Source organism: Filicampus tigris, chromosome 7, assembly GCF_054856515.1.
Source record: "Filicampus tigris isolate MCC_2025a chromosome 7, RoL_Ftig_1.0, whole genome shotgun sequence".
NCBI lineage: Eukaryota > Metazoa > Chordata > Actinopteri > Syngnathiformes > Syngnathidae > Filicampus > Filicampus tigris.
Window position 1 is genome coordinate 7,273,057 of NC_141223.1, and position 17,172 is coordinate 7,290,228.

At 39.0% G+C, this 17,172-nt stretch overlaps 1 protein-coding gene across 3 annotated transcripts in view; it reads right to left on the reverse strand.

The window, feature by feature from the left end:
• sphkap (SPHK1 interactor, AKAP domain containing) overlaps window positions 1-17,172 on the reverse strand; it is a 73,691-nt gene that overhangs the window by 40,686 nt on the left and 15,833 nt on the right. For all 3 annotated transcript variants that reach the window (XM_086035546.1, XM_086035549.1, XM_086035545.1), the window contains exon 2: window positions 3,416-3,481. In XM_086035546.1, coding sequence (XP_085891672.1) covers window positions 3,416-3,459 — 44 coding nt within the window. In that variant the 5' untranslated portion in view covers window positions 3,460-3,481. The remainder of the gene's footprint in view (window positions 1-3,415; window positions 3,482-17,172) is intronic.

Genomic DNA, 17,172 nt, shown 5'->3' on the forward strand with positions numbered 1-17,172 from the left:
GTGTGTGTCTTATCTGTTACTCCAAATAGATCCCTTGACCCTGGGGGTAAAATCAGAGGTGTAATATTGGCACGCAACTCAGAAGAGAGCATTTCTCACTTCCCACAATCAGATTGCATAGCCAACTACATTCTTTTTGGTCTTCTTCTAAAAAAAATATACAAATATATGACTTATAACAATAATAATAACAACAATAATAATAATGATAATAATAATAAGAAGAAGAAGAAGAAAAAGAAAAAAAAAAGAAAAAAAAGACGACAAAAAGAAAAAGAAGAAAAAAAGAGAGTGAAGCACTGTCATTTGGATGAAGTCATGCCTACAAACCACTCTGCAGGCATGACCAATCTTAAATTGGGAAATAAAACATCAGGAACTGTGCACAGGCACAACATAATGCGAGTCATTTTCATAAAGGGACCACTCAATTATCAACCATTTGAGCATGAACCCAGTTTTTTCCTCATTTTAATCCAAATACTTAACAGTTCAATCTAAACCTAGCTAGACATAGAATCTATCATTATATACAGTGTTTCTATTTACAACCCGGGATTGGTGGTATATAAATAGAATAAACAGGTTATATTACACTTTATAGTGTTGTAAAATGACGAAAATAGTGATTAAAATGTGTGAGCAGTGGGGATGTAATGATTCACTCAAGTCCCGATTCGATTTTAGATTTTTAGTTCACGATTTTTCGATTCGATTCAAAGTTTTTTTAAATAAAATTAATGACTCATTTCATAACCACAATATGTTTTTATTTTAAGATCTGCAATTTGTCCTTGTTACAAACAGGAACCTTTTTTAACTTTACACAAAAACAAAACTTGAAAATGCCCGAAGTAATCATGAAAATAAATAAATGTACAATAGATTTGACTGCAATCATTATAAATCCTTTTGTGATCATTTCCATGTCGATTTTTTTTTTTATGTCGATGCATATGTTAAGCAGTTTAAATTGATTTTAAATCGATTTTGGATTAATCACTACATCCCAAGTGAGCACTAATGTAAAATTCATTTTTTTGTCATTGTACTGTTTAAATATGCTTTACTTGCTACTGTACTGCAGCAGTTTTGGGAAACTCGTCAAATATGTTGTAGTGTTTGCAGATTTTAATCTGTATACAGGATGAAAGCAAGAAGAGAGAGAGAGACTGAGAGACATGAATAGAAAGAAAAGCAAGGGACATCTCGGTAGGGAGACGTGCAAGGGGTAATTAGCATTGTTCTGCTCCATGGTGGCTGAATCCACGCAGAGAGAACAAGATAGATGGAGAGGGAAGGTGAGAGAAAATGACAAGAAAAATCACTGCTGATTTACCTGCTGCCTGAAGCCTCTTACACTCTCTGATTGGTCGACACACAGAAATATTATCAATGCTTGTTAGCTGTTATGTCATATTGAACCGACCTGCTACCCAACTGCTATCAGTCCCAAATGACGGAACCAGAATATTTTCAGCGTGAATTTTTGACAGTGGCCTTCACTATTTTTCATCTAGAAGCCTTTGAATGCTCCACTGAATCTGATCGGAACAGCTGCACCATGCTGTGTATATTTTGCAAGGAAAGGTCAAGGTTGTTGCTATTTAAATGATGTGTGCGCATGGTATCAACTCGACCTTAATTTGAATAAAGGTGGGTGATGTGTGATGACGAGCTGCGGCAGAGATGATGGATTGTTTGGAATGTTCACACATGTATGCACAAATAAAGAGATGCATGTGCCCCCCACCCCTCTCCTTTTGAGGCATGTATTTCTAAAAATAAAAATTGTTTTGATTATTATCATTTCATTTTATCATAGTAGCTATTTTTGTATTGTGAAATACTAATGTTGAATTTCAAGGCATGTCTGTATATGTCACAGGTGTGAAACTCAAGGCCCGGGAGCCACATCTGGCCCGCCACATCATTTTACGTGGCTCGCGAAAGCAAATCTAGCATGTCAACTTCCATAATGCTTGATGAAATCTGTAGCAAAATTCAAAATTGTCATTTGAAATAACAAATGTTGTGAGCATTTTCTTGTCACGTTGTTAGAGTAACTTGAACAAACTATTATTCTGGACTTCTGATTTTGGAACTAGTTATCTATCAATTTGTTTTGTACTGTATGTAATAAAATGAGGAGATGATTAACCATGTATATGGTTTCAAACTGAGGGAATCTATGACTACAATGTGTCCCGCGACAAAAATGAATTTGACACGCCTGGTATATGTCTTTGTAGAGGACATTGCATTAGATTGCCAGCAGTCTAAAACTCAACATGAGCTAAAAAAAAAAAAATGTCAGGAAACTATATATTTATGGACGAAGCGTTTCTCTCATTGACATAAACTTTGTAGTGATGGCCTCTAAAGAGAGGAAAATGCCATAAATTCAGTAACATTAGGGCAATCGTTCTAATACTTTCGGAGGTTGATGTGCGCGTAAATAGAGATGTCAACATAAATTGTGGTGACTATTTTTCGGACATTAGGCGACGTTTAGTTTCCTACATTTTGCGTTTAGACTGTTGTCGCGCGTCACAGCTTGGCAAATGAGGAAGGACGTATTACATTACTGTGAAATGAAGAAAACGAAGAAATGAAGATTGATTTTCTTTTCCTTTTTGTCTTTTTAATTTCTGCTGCACTGCAGACACCCGTTGAACTGGGTGGCCCGTACGATGTGATATGTCACTGCATTGGCCATGGATGTGTCTATTGTATTCGCCATAAAATTGGCAAATAATATTTGTAAAATTAAGTTAGAGTGACATAATGCAATCAAAAGCAATGGTTCGGTATTAATCCAGTGAGTTGCTTGCTGATTTGCCAATTGGCCGGATCTTCATGGCAACGAGGGAGGGGCGTGGGAGAACATCGCTGTTCGGGTTAATATCAACGCAAGTTTCCCAATAATATAACAGAAGAAAACTACTTGCTTCCTCCTATTAACTTATTTCATTTAGGTGCCATCTCGTGGGAGAACAGCTGATGAAATATAAAACCATTGTTCAAACAGTTAAGACTTCGACATAATCTCATGGGTATACACCGAAAAAAAATGATGGTTGAATTTACTCAATTATATTTAAACTATAACTCTAAACGGAGCCCTTTGACTTGCCTTATTTAGAACTACCAGTACTTTGTCCCATAAAAACCTTTAACTGTACAGGCAATGTTATAGATTTTAATGTTATTTTTAAAAAGCAGAGCTGTCAACTAGTAAAACGTCAAAATAAACTGCAACCTTAATTTTGAGGACAAGTGAAGTCTTTGGCACGTCATAATGTTTGACACTCACTGACAACAAAACAACATGACTAATAAAAACTGAACATGTGTAACCTGCATGGGACAGACAATGGTTTGCCACAATAAGAAAATCAAGAATTTCACTTACAGCTCAGTGAAGGTGCGCAGCGCTGAAAAGAGTGATGACAGCATTGTGTTTCTCCACAGTGTTGACCTGAAAGACATTTGCATTGTTTGGTTGTTGAGTTGCTGATTCACCAAATTCCGATATTCCCGTGTCTTCTTGTAAACAGAATTCACAGAAATATGGAGTAGAAGCATCTCAACGGTGCCCAAGAGTCAAATAGCCAAAAATGCTATAGTTATCCTGCTTCTAGATTTGCAACTAATAACATGTAGAGGTCATCAATAGGAGGACTGTATGGAGGTAAATTTAGTGCAAAAGTAACTTGTACTTGTACCAAGGAAATTTGTACTGTAACAAGGAAATGGTAAAAAAAAAATTATATTCGTAGAGAAAACAATTTTAAGGCGTGTGAAATAATTTTATATCAGAAAAAAAAAATTGTACTTGTAAAACAAGGAAAGTTTGTACCTGTAGAAAAGACAACTTGTATGTGTGAAAAAAAAAATTCTCCTCGGTAGGAAAATCAACTTGTAGTTGTGGAAATAAATGTTGTACTTGAAGCAAAATTTAATGTGTACTTGTGGGTAAATAATGATTTGTACCTGCATGGATGGCAATTTGTAGTTGAAGAAGTCGCCACTAGGAGTCACGAGTGGTTTTCCTGCTGCTGTATGCACATGTGACTTTTGCACCACATTTACCACTACCATATGGAGCAAAACAGATTTGTACTTGTAGAGACTCATGATTTGTACTTGTACATTTAGAGGCGGGTTCTAGGTAAATTCCGCCAACGTTAACGGTTTAACGTTATTGTCCCTTGAGACAAGAGGCAGTTTTTTTCTTCCGGTTTCTCCCCACTTCTTAGTTACGATTGGATAGTAAACAGCCAATCAGAATTAGCCCTACTGTCCGACTCCTGATTGGTTAAGAATTGTGGTACAATTATAACGCCTGAATCGCAACCGTGAATCTGCGTCTTGTACGTGTATTAGAGAGAAGAAGCAAGTCTTGTGCGTTTGTGTGCACGGTTTTGTACGTGTGAAACACATTTTTGAACCCACAAAACATGATTTTTGTACACGGGAGACACTTTTGTGCGTGATAATTCACATTGCATACACGCGAAACACATTTTTGTACGCGGTATTTGACATTACGCTTACGTAATTGTGGCATCGATCTAACGCCATATGCTTCGACCTCGCCTTGTTATTTTCTTATTTTGAAAACGGTTCATAATCAACTTTTTCCACCAATACAGTACTTTATGGTTGTTGTATTTTACCCTCTGCAACTTTTCTGGCCATTTGTAGTCAGTGGCTTAGCTGGGCTGTAGTTTTGAGGTCAAAAGGGCCCAATATGTATATATATTTTTTCTTGGGAAAAAAAAAACGTCAATAAACTGGCAACAAGCATGTTCCAAGAAAAATGTTTCCTTCAGGTCATTTCTGTGCTTGTTAGATGAAACCTTGGTCCCTCAGCTCTCTAAAAGTACATGAAAAAAAAAGACATTTCTGAAATAAATCTCATTTTACCTCTGAATTGATGGCACCAACGAGGGTAATTAGAAGATGAAAATTGTGGGTTTATTGCCTATGTTAACTGCAGGTAATTGACAGTAAATTGCTTGCCAAGATGGAGCTCCCTGCTCTGTAAACACAGCCAGCTCAACAGTTTAGTCTAGATTACGTTTTGAGCACCCTCATCTCGCCTTGACCCTCATCTCACTTTGCCTGCCTCCAATTTTCATATATACTGAATGCCATGTGTTCATTGTTCATTCCAGCAGCTTGCTTTGTTCAATTTCTTAGCTCAGTCCCCTGTCATCATGGCAATAGCGCTTGTGAATTGGTTCAGCCGTTCAGCTGGCTGGGTTACTGGTCTCCCACTTTCACGGCACAGGACCACCACCTCAAAACAGGCTAAATTGCTCTCAAAAATATCTTAGATCCTTGCTGCACATACTTTACTTGTTTTTTTATTAGACAGCAATAGGAACACGGTTGAATGCTGCTACAGTGCTATTGTGCGTGTATGTCAAGTAGCAATACGTACAGTACTGCCAAAGTTTGGCACTCGAAAAAGACAGCGCAAATCAACAATGTGACAAGAGAAGTCAAGTGATAAGGAAAAAGATGGACGAGCGATAGATGGAGAGGTGAGGATAGGCGCGTTGACATTTACTACCCATTACCATGGTCCACAGATTGTGTGCTCTCTCTGCCCATAGGCACCACTGCTTCTGGCTTTTTCGGAGCACTGGTGTGGAATATATGCCTGCCTGTGACTAGGCACATATTTATTTACAAAGGAACCTGAGGTAACACAGGCAAACTTTTCAAGAATTCGAAGCACAGCCTGGGGCAGGATTTTGATTTCTCGGCCGAATCAGGAATGACAGCACATGCTTGAATGGCTGCGAGGTCGGATAAAATGCAAGCGCCAACGCAATTTGTGTACATGCACCTACCTGTGATGGGCATAAGGAGATTAAAATTGTCCGAGTTAAGTAAAGATGGAAGTGGAAGACATTTGAAGACATGGATTTAGATTCAATGCTTGATGTGTAGCTACCACGGTTGAGCAAAAAAGGCCACGCTTCAAGCTGACGTCAATATTTTCTATTTCTATTTCTCCTTTGTCCTCGATGACGTTACAAACTCAGGTGAAAACTAAGTAAAACATAGGCTCGAATGAGTCATTGAGGCTGATGCTAAACACTGTACAATAAATAACACATGGAGTGTCAACTATATGCCCCCCCTCACCAAAGCAGATTGTAGTTAACCAAACTTGAAATACAAATACCAAAAACCTTTATACCCTTATAACACATCAGTTTCAAAAACAGTTGTTGCCAATCAACTGGCAGAATGTAAATATAACACAGTACTATTTAAAGCAGTTCCCTGCTGTCCATAATCTGACAATAGATGGGAAAAAAATAATCCAGTTACGGTGATTACGGTGATTTTGAGCCCTCGAGTTTGTCTGTGACAGTTTACAACGGAACTTAACCTTATGCTTCCAATGTACTTAACCTTACACTTCTACTTTGAAAAGTGCAACCGGAAGTTCAACGGTTTCATTTAAAAATTCTGTGTTCACATGTCTTTTTTTCGTTATCTGTCTGCCTGCGCCACAATCAAATGCAGCAAAATCGTGTTGGACCAGCTGTCGTCCCTGCAGCAGGACTTAGTTGTGGTCTAAGCAGGTATAACTTTAGACCAAATTTTTGCACGGTCATCTCCAATGACACTCCCTACGCTGCACCGGCACACCCAACTTGACGGAGACGGATCCGCCAGCGCTTGTTCCCTACGGCAGAAGCACAGTCTGTGAAAATAGAGACCTATAGCATATCCAGTATGTGCAGGTGCAACCAATGGATTGGCTTTTGAGTTCATGTTCAACGTAAAGCGTTAAATGAGAAATGGCCTTACTTGTTATTCAGCCTATATGATTTGCTTTTAATTTACTATGTACAAATTAAAAATGTCCATGCGGTACCTGCCTCGTGTTAATTTTGTAACCTTAAGATATATTTCACATTTCAGTTGTCGTCAGCCTCATTCCCCGCTCTCTTCAGTGCCCTGGCAAGCGTGTCTCTTGCCTCCTCCCTGCTGTGTACGTTTTACATATTTCATAACCTAGTGTGTAATTGTATTCTCATGCCAAGCCTGCCTGTCTGATCCACTGAATGTACTGCGATGGAAAAGAGATCTATTTCTCTCCCTCTCTTCCTATACAGTGTAATATATATCCATCCATTATCTATACCGCTTATCCTCACAAGGGTTGCGGGCAGTAGGCGGAGGACACCCCGAATTGGTTGCCAGCCAATCGCAGGGCACACAGAGACAAACAAACATTCACAATCACACTTAAGGGCAATTTAGCGATTTAGAGTGTCCAATCAAACTAACGTGTATGTTTTTGGAATGTGGGGGGAAACCGGAGTACCCGGAGAAAACCCACGCAGGCATGGGGAGAACTGTGTATATATATATATATATATATATATATATATATATATATTGGGATGTCACAGTATAGGCAATATCGTGATATTGCGATATCAGAATTGCCACGATATGCCGTCATCGTCATCTCACTATATTAATAGCAGATTAATAGCAAATATGTTTAAAAGCCCAAGTTGTTTTTTGTCATTTGTGCCATTTGCTTTCTTTTAGAGACACTGTTCACCAACGATTCCCAAACAGTGCGCCATAGTAGAGATCATCAGGTTTTATCTAATTTCGTTTAATTGGTCAGAAAATTATAATACGAATAGTGTATCCTGCTTCATCTATGCCAGTGGCTTATAGCGGCAGATAGAAGAATGAAATGCATGAGCATTTCATTTTCAATTTAGACAGACAGGAGGTACAAACTGTAACTGACGTGAATCCACTTTTTGTGACAATTTTGTTAGCGTGCTGTGAGATTTTGTTAAATATATGTTAGTAATGTCAATGAGAGAATAGGATCATGATGTCGTTGTCCTTAAGTCTCTTTTGTACTTGACTCACAAAAACATTAGCCTTGCAGCTGCCACAATGAAAACGTGCTTATTCATCACCGACGCGAGAGTATTTTGCCTCGTGTCTTACGCCGTCATACCCGCATGTGCTCGTCTGTATTAGAACCAACGACACAATCGCAGATCATTTGCTAGCGCCGTGACTCACACACACGGCTCATATTTGCTTCTTTGTCTGTTATTCTGTGTCGCTCTGCTATCGTATCTCATCTCCCACTTGTGTTTCACTCCCAGCCCACTCAGCCAGCAGGGAGGAGGCACAGACGCTGCTGAGCTAATGCTCCTGCTGGCTCCGTGTTACTTTCATTTTCCCTGACTGCAAACGGCCAAGATGTGACCGGCGACTCACGGCGACTCTGTCACAATGCGCAATGTCTGGAGAAGGTGACGCTTGGTAAGAGAGTTATTCAAGAAGGTACAGAGGCTGAACATTTGTTTTCATGACATGATGTCCCAGCTCGCTTGTTAACTTTCTACTGTTACTTTTGCAAAGTGTGTCAGGAACGATATTTAAACCCAAAGTACAAGTTTTCTCCTTCAATGGGGTGGTGTGGCAGATGATCAATCAGCACTTCCACAAAGAGCGCTTGTTGTCTTAGCTTTGATCAGTGAAGAAGCAAGAGTTGTGGCGGGAAAACTTGTGGCTTCACAATGACAACACGCCTGCTCATAATGAGCTGAGCATCTGACAGTTCCTGGCAGAGAGGAATAGCTCCTTGCTTGAGTAACCTCCCTATGACACTCGTCCTGACACACCTCGTATGTAAGGAATATAATATACATACATTATTTTTTCCTCCTCTTATCCCGCATGTTAAAAATATGTAGTCAAACAAATAATCAGAACATGTTTTACCATTCCATGTTTACATCTCCATTCACTGCATACTTTCACACTCTAACATATTGTACTCTTTTCTTCCTTCAACAACATTTGCAAGGCCTATGGTTATGTCTTATCTGCTTTTTGCTTGGTCTTAATCATGATGGTTATGGTACACGGTTGGTAAAAGTGCTACATGAAATTTATTTAGTACCTTATTACAGTATTACATTATTAATTCAATGCATCCCAAACGGTTCACTATTGGAACCAAAGCTAACTACAGTATTTGTACCTTTTCCGAAGGCTCTTTGTGTCCTCGCTGTGGAATGTAGATATAAAGAGCTCTCAAATGAGGGGAAAGAAAAAGAAATCAATCAATCTTGCTATGTTGGTTGAATACACACGCGCACACGCATAGACCGAGCCAATGAATTGTTTTAACAGAATATGTGTGTCATGGCTCAACCAAAATTTATATGTATAATTTTTGAAAAGAACTCTAACTACAAGTACTGCATGTAAGCAATTACAGTATCTTCTAATACAATTTTTTCTATATGGTATACTCACCAGGGGGGTGCAAATTTGTTCTGCTAGAGGAAACCACAACAATAACAAGGCATTGTACATCTAAATAAAATGCTGCACTATCTGTAATGCTGTAGATCACAAATTGGCCTTCTCACAAGCAAAAGAAACATGTACACATGATTGTTGGTACCTTCCAGTTAAAGGATGAAACACCAGCAGGATTTGCTGAAATAATTTGCAATTGATGCGACTGGGATTTGCCGAAATGCATATCGACATGCCACAAGCTTTTGGGAGAATTTGCTCCGGATAGATGTTTACAGACAGAAAAATGCAACCGCTGTGCCTCGAGTAAAATATGGAGGAGACCTGGGTATGTTCTGGGGCTGCTCTGCTGAATCCATCACAGGGTGTCATGAATCTGTGCAAGGAACAATGAACTCTCAGGGCTATTGATTTATTCTGGAACTTAATGTGCCGCCCAGTGTCAGAAAGCTTGGTCTCAACCATAGGTCATGGGTCCTCTGACAGGAGGCCAAAAATGTCTACTCTAAGTACAAACATTGGGCTATGAGCCTGGATGTGCACCCTATTGAACTTCGGTGACAGGGAGATGAAACATGCAGCCTGGATGAGGTACCATTGAAACCTGAGACAGTGTAAATGGGCTGAGATCATCTGTATACTGTATATTATTATTCAATATTTTATTAAGTGTTATTTTTGTTCATTTTAAGTTGTTTCAGTGACCATTGTGGGCTTTTCTTCTACGATATCTGTCAACAATTTTGTACGTATACGTACAAGCTCATCTCTCTACCATTTTCTCAATTATGTGATGTGAAAAGTCCTCTTAGAGGACAATGTGTCATGAGTAGGGGTTTTCGTAGCATTAAGTTGGAACAAAATTCAGGGAAGAAGGGAGGTAAAAGATTTATTTTTAAAAGAACAAAAAAAACAAAAATAAATATGTGGAATTATAAAAAAAATAAAATAAAAAAAAATACATTAACAAAAGTCCCAAAAACAACATATAAAGTAACAAACCAACACTGGGTGCAGAATCAACAAAATCAGGAACATGACATGATGATCACTTGAGACCAGACACAGAAGCAAAAGCAACGATTGGACAAAGACAGAAAGAAACCAGGGAACTAAATACAAGCAAACCGATGAGACAACGAGCAACACCTGGGCAAGACACGAGGCAGCTGTTTGGAAGACACAAGGGACCAGGCTGATGAGAACAGGTGGACACATAAACCCAACGAGACAGACGAGACATGAAAAAAGGGACAAAGGTAAAAAGTGACAAAACTTATTTTTCTAGGTTACAGAGTGTCCTTACCCCAACTTGGGAATTTTTCAAATACCGAGCCATCATTTGGTCGATTTTTTTTTTTTTTGTCTTGTATTGCAAGCAAAAAACAACCAAAAAATGGACAGCCACAGTTCCTGATGCACTTTCAAACACCAAAATACAAAATGAGAACAACTTCAAGCAGCCGCAGTCGGCAAAAACTCACGGCCAAACGCTCACATGCAGGCTAACCGGCCAAATTGGGCCAACCCCAATTTCGACAATGTGCGTACTGTACGTGTGCGTGTCTGAGGGTGTGCCCAATGCACATGTGTGTGTCACAAATACTAACTTGAAAATGCGCGCGCACACAATCAAGTACTTGTTTATTTGTAATGGAATGTGTGTGTCGATGGATTGGTGGGTGAGTGTCTCTGTGCCTGATGTGGCCTGTCAGGTGTGACTGCGGGGCCCAGCGGGAGATACTTTGGGGTGACTCAGATGGTAACACTGAATGGTTTTGTGTGTGTGTGTGCTGTGTGTACGCGGGTGTGTAAGTGTGCTCGCGCACACTCACATAGAACCTAAGGACCTCCATCAGACACACCAGTACATCGTCTAGCCTTTTACTCATTGTGTATACGGAAAAATACAAATGCACTTGACACATGGCTGGACAAGTATGGCATAATGGTGCTGTGGTTTTGTATTGTATGAGAGTTGCAAGCAGGCTTTGGTCTATTTAGCACAACCTGATGATATATTATACTGCCAGCTCTGGTCACGAGGCTCAAAACAGCTGAGCTCTGTGAGTCAGACTGGAGAGAAACATTCGATTTTTAGTCTTTCCTCTGCCGCGGAACAAAGATGTATTTCTTTTCATTTTTTGTGCTTAACAGCACCCGGGTTCTCATAGAGAAAATGGCCTACATGTTATTTCATTTTTTCGATTTTGACAGATCCATGTATCATTGTTAAATTGATGAAGCTTAAATCGAATTGGGGGAAATTCCAGGTGAAACCTAATTGTATACATTGGAGTTGTTTGTGTCAACGAATTTTGATGGAGCTCTTGTTTTGGCTCTTATAGTATTATACTTGATGTGACTTGAGTTAAGCAAGCGTCTGTATCTCACTGTGAGTGTGGTGACGCAGCATGACAATGTGTAGCGAAACACAACAATAAATAGGTTTGTGTTGTTCCTTAAAACTACTATATTCATCTATCCGTCCATTCTCTGTGACGCTTATCCTCATTGGGGTCATGGATGCGCAGTACCCAATCCCAGCTAACTTTGGGTGAGAGTGAGGCGGGCTCCACCCCGGACTGGTCACCGGGTAATCGCAGGACACATGTGGATAACCATTCACACCAAATTATAGGAAAATTAAATGAAAATTACCCATGTAAATGTATACATTTATATACAGTACACACATTCAAGTTGTGACAAGGGAATGGATTTTCACTCCCATCCCACTCCCACAGAAAAAAATCGCGTCCGTGCACGGGCAAATTTGCATTCTAAAAATTATAGGAATTAGTCAGTTAGTTAGTTAGTTAGTTAGTTAGAGGAAATCAAAAAATAACATGCAAGAGAAGACATTCGTACAAGAAGCACATTGCACAAAACCAAAACACAAACTATTGTATTGTGAATAAACTCCCCGATTTATCCATTCCAATCTATCCGACTATCCAACGAGTCGGTTGAATACTCTGACAGCTGCAGGCAGGATTCTCTCCTTCACACAGTGCACGTGGAAAATTTCTGTTGCTGAAAGAGTTGTTCAGTGTTGAAGGATTTGTCCAATATTAGCATCAGGCTGGTAATTACTGACTCTAGATGGATGGCTGAATATTAGCCATATGTTGATCAGACGGTAATTGCATTACACATTTTTGGTCATCACACACAAACCTCTAAAAAAACCTCTAAAAAAACCTCTAAAAAAAAAAAAGGGAAGAAAGAAAATAATTTGTGTCTTATATAACACACACACACCAACAGGCCTTCACATAACTTCACGCATACAGCTTTGCCTAATGTAATGGAATGTGGCTTTGAGGGATATCTGACAGAGCTAGAAGTCCTTGTGACCAAGGATGTCTCCGGGCCAGACGACCTGGTCCTTGAAGTGATTAACCATAGATGGAAAAGATCAGAACCGACGTTTTTGATTCGACTTATCTGACAGGACGACACCATATATGTGAGGATTGCATCTTAGACAGCTTAGTTTCTTCATTTTTCATATTCTTGTATTGCGAGATACAGTTCTAACAGCTGTGACTTTTTGAAGTAATGTAAATTTCTGATATACACTGTTGTCTGCTACTTTCATCTCTTAACAGATGTGCACCTTTTATCTGCATCATTTCACATTTAAACATTGAGTAGTAAGTGGGCCTAAAATGAGATTTAAAAAAAAAAAAAAAAAGAAAAGCTGAGGTACTTGAATTTAAGTAGGCCGTTTTCAAATCAATTAACCAGAGACTTTAGTGCTGTTTGCCAACATTCTGCTGCACATTTCAAATCTTGTGAGTTCTAATGAGGTGAGTATAAAGACGATAAAATCATGATGCATTAAATTGGCTTAAGTGCTGAAATAGAGGAAGTGTCCAGCGACAAAGGTGGTTTTATAGAGAGTAAAAATAGGTGTGAGAGACTTAAACAGAAGAAATAAACATAAGTGTGATAATTAATTCTACTGCAAACGAAAAAGCTCAAGCAAATCCATACTAATGAGTGACGTCACGTAATGGCTTGTTGGGGGTAGAAGAAGGACATGAGGGCTCATTCAGGGGAGGCGAAAAAGATTCAAATTAGGCTAAGCAAGTCTATCATGCAAAATGAGGATATTTACATAAACCCACTGCTACAGTATTATACAAAAAGTTATGTGTTTTTATTTCTATGCCGGATAAATCCTGTATTAGATTTCCCAGTGATAAAATAATAATAGTCTAATAATCCAATTAGACGTCCATGTCGTAGAGGCTGGAAATGAGCAACTATGTAGGATCTGCCAGGGCAAAACTGAACAAGCCATCACGTGTCCTACAGAAATCAGACAGACGTTCACTCAATCCTTCATTTCAGTACTTCAAAAAGCCTGTTTTTTTTTCCCCTCTCCCTTGATCAAAAGGATCAATTCATTGCACAGAGTAGAGCTAGCTCATTAGGTTTAAAGAGCAATGAATATGAGAGGGTTCATTCAAAAGCTCGTTAAGGCTTGTCAAGGCCTCGTCGTTGCTCCAATCACGTGATTTGTCTTGTTTGTGTTTGTGCACCTCCTTAGTGGCCCGACGTGATGTCACATTTGCTACAGCGTCAATAATTCGGTGTGTTACATAGCGTGACGCCAACAGGCTCAAAAGTGTTTCATTTAAAACTGTAGTGGGATGGGTTATGGTCCGAGGAATTTCTGCAGGTAAATGTTTGTATCCTGCCATACTGTGGAAACTCTCAGGTCCAACACAATCCCTTCCGAGACCCTGGTTGAGCTCCACTTGAGTCAGATGACAAAATAATTTTAGGGGAAATGATAGTAATAAAATAATCAATTCCATCATAAAACGCCAACCATCTGTATTGGCACTTTTTTAAAGTCCATCTTAAACTGCCTCTTCCTCGTGTGCTGATACACCCCTCGTTGAGACTCATCCTTCTTTCAGAATAATTTTCTAAAAAAACACAGAAAAAGCCAATCACGCGCCTAGCGTTAATCCTTTAATACTTGCGAAATTGAGAGCTCTTTTGGATTGCTGTCAATAAGATATTAAAAGATTCAGACTTGTTAAAAGGCTGGACCAGTAACATGGATCAGTGATGATTAAATGAGGTTGAATTAGTTCTGATTGATGCTTCCTGAAATTAGCTATTGTGAGGTGTTACACAAGGTACTGTATCACATTGACAACATGCATGAGTGCTGTTTGAAGTTTGAAGGTAGTGATGTTTTGTGTGTATTTTTCATAACTGAGCGTTTAACAATTTCATTGTGTTTTTTTATAACATATTAGAGATAACAAATTGCATTAGTTTTTTTGTTTTTTTTACAAAGATACATAAAAAAGAAAACTTCCTTTTTTCTTTTTTTTCAAGAATATGTTCCATGCAAGCCTACTATTGGAAACAAGGCATTCTGATAAATATTGCGTATGTGGAATAAGAGTTAATCCACTCGTTTTGAGCCATCTCTGGGGGCGGCCATTTTGTCATTTTCGTTGATATGAAAATGATATCAAAGCTACTCAGGGCTTAGGTAACGACCAATCATGGCTGACCTGTTTTCTGAAGCTGAGCCGTGAGTAGTTGTGATGTCATTTTCAGTCGACAGAAATTACAAAATGGCCGCCCCTGAGATGGCTAATAACGGGTGGCTTTTGCTGCTTAACTCATATTCCACAAACGCAATATTAATCAGAATGCCGCATTTCAATCAGTGGGCCTGCTAGGAACATATTCTTGACAAACATATGTTTGGGTTGATTTCCACTTTAAGAACTCAGAATAAAAAGGCATTTCCTCTATAATCTATATAAAACAAAACAGTAATAGTAATAGTAAAAGTATGGAAATAAATATAAAATAAAAGAATAAAAAATCTCCCTGAATATACCAATGGCTATATTGTAATTGCAATGTTATTTACTGACAAAAGTATTTTGTCTAACTAGTGCTTCAACTTCTAAAGCTCAGATCACATTGTCACTATGAGAAAATACTGCAATCATTTGCTTAAATCTAGTGTGACAAATTAAGGCAGTAAACATGCTGCTCTATTTTGAAGCAGGTTGTACTAATGTGCTTTTCAAAACATGCACCTGCGCTTCGGTGTTGGTGCTCTAATTTGATCAAGTGCAAAATTGTCACTGAGAGTCGAAAAGCTTTGAGCTTTTCATTTGCCATTTGATCCATTTTCTGCCCTGCCAAATGCTGTTAGACAGTCTCGGCCTCTTCCGTGGTTGTCACGAAAGAGACGAGACACTGAAAGACATCACGCAACACCGATGGGTACACCAATCCCGATATGTGAAAGTGGTGCGGCACAGCCACAGAAAACCGGAACGCAGACATGTGATGACTCAATTAGTTTAAAAAAGCAGTCTAACGGCAGGATTCTTGTACTACCATGGTCACTCGGACGCCACTGCCACGGCATCGTTGCCCTTCTTCTGATGCAAATTTCAGTTGATTAATGAAACGTTGCATCAAGTCGACAGATAGGTCACGTGGGCCATTTCGGGTGCTATTAAAATCCTGTGTACTTATTGCAATTCCTTCTTCAGCAGGTATACTCAACTGTTGGTTCAAAGTTGGTCATGGACCCATTAAGGGTTAGTTGCAGGCAAGTAGTAAAAGCCACGCGACACGTGTTCCTGGCTAGCAATATGCTGGCCAACAGCATTTAAATACCCTCTCACATAACAAATAACGCCACCCTGAAAAAAATGATGGTTGAATTTACTCCATTTCATTTCTCAAGCGGTTGCACAAAATAAAATCATCTGTATCCAGATGCATTTTTAAAGTAGATGTATAGTCCGCTTAAAAAAATCGATCTAGATTCAGATGATTTTATTTAGTGCAACCGTGACGAAATAAAATTGAATAAGTGATACCCTTTTTTTTTCAGTGCAGTGTTCATTATAATTTAGACAACTCAAACTTTAATAATTGCAGTTTTCAGATGACTTCCTTCCGTAAAAAAATGAACCATTGATTCCTAAAAAGATGAGATCAGCGCAAAGATACGTATAACTGAAATTTTGTGTAGTTGGGAATTTAATGTTACTACATTGATACATGCAGGTGTCATGTTCATCCTTAGTTTCATAACAAGTTGCTCTGAAAGGGAATTGGAACATGTCAGCATGTGCAGTACATTCGCTTGTTAATTTCCATGAAATTGTGTCATGGTTTAGCAGCAATAGGAGACACACTGTGGGTCGATTCTGAAAGCCTTTCCCTAGAAAGCCCGTAGAGCACGTTTCGAGAATCTTTCTTTGCGGAAGAATATAATGACAATCTACCTAATGAGGTACCTTTTCAAAGTAATGAGCAGAGATTGCCGCAGCATTAATCAGATGCTACTTTAATTGCCCAGTCACCCTAACGAGACAGGAGATAGAGCAATGACTATAACAAAGACAAATTGGAGTGTCAAGCGTTATCCTCAATGACAAGGTTAGAGCAGTACAGCGGAAGGTCCTCATCTCTCGTTCCAGTTGCGTTTCTTATTTGAGGTCATCATTTTCTTTCCTATATGCAAACATGAAGCACTGTTTACACGTTGGCACTGCAGGCAATTGACTCACTTTTGTCTGCTTATCGGTGTGCTCACTGCGGAAAAGGCTGTTTTTCAACATTCCTTGTTGATTCATACAGTCTTGTCTTTCTCTTTGCAGAATGGGTGACAACGTGCATCATTCTGATCTATGATGGCAGTTCATGTCTTGAGCAGACTAAAAATACAAATCTAACAGAGCGTCAAATTTTCATGTACAGTCAATGAAAGGATAATTGTAGGAATTCTTGAAAGGCAGCAAAGCAAACTTTAGA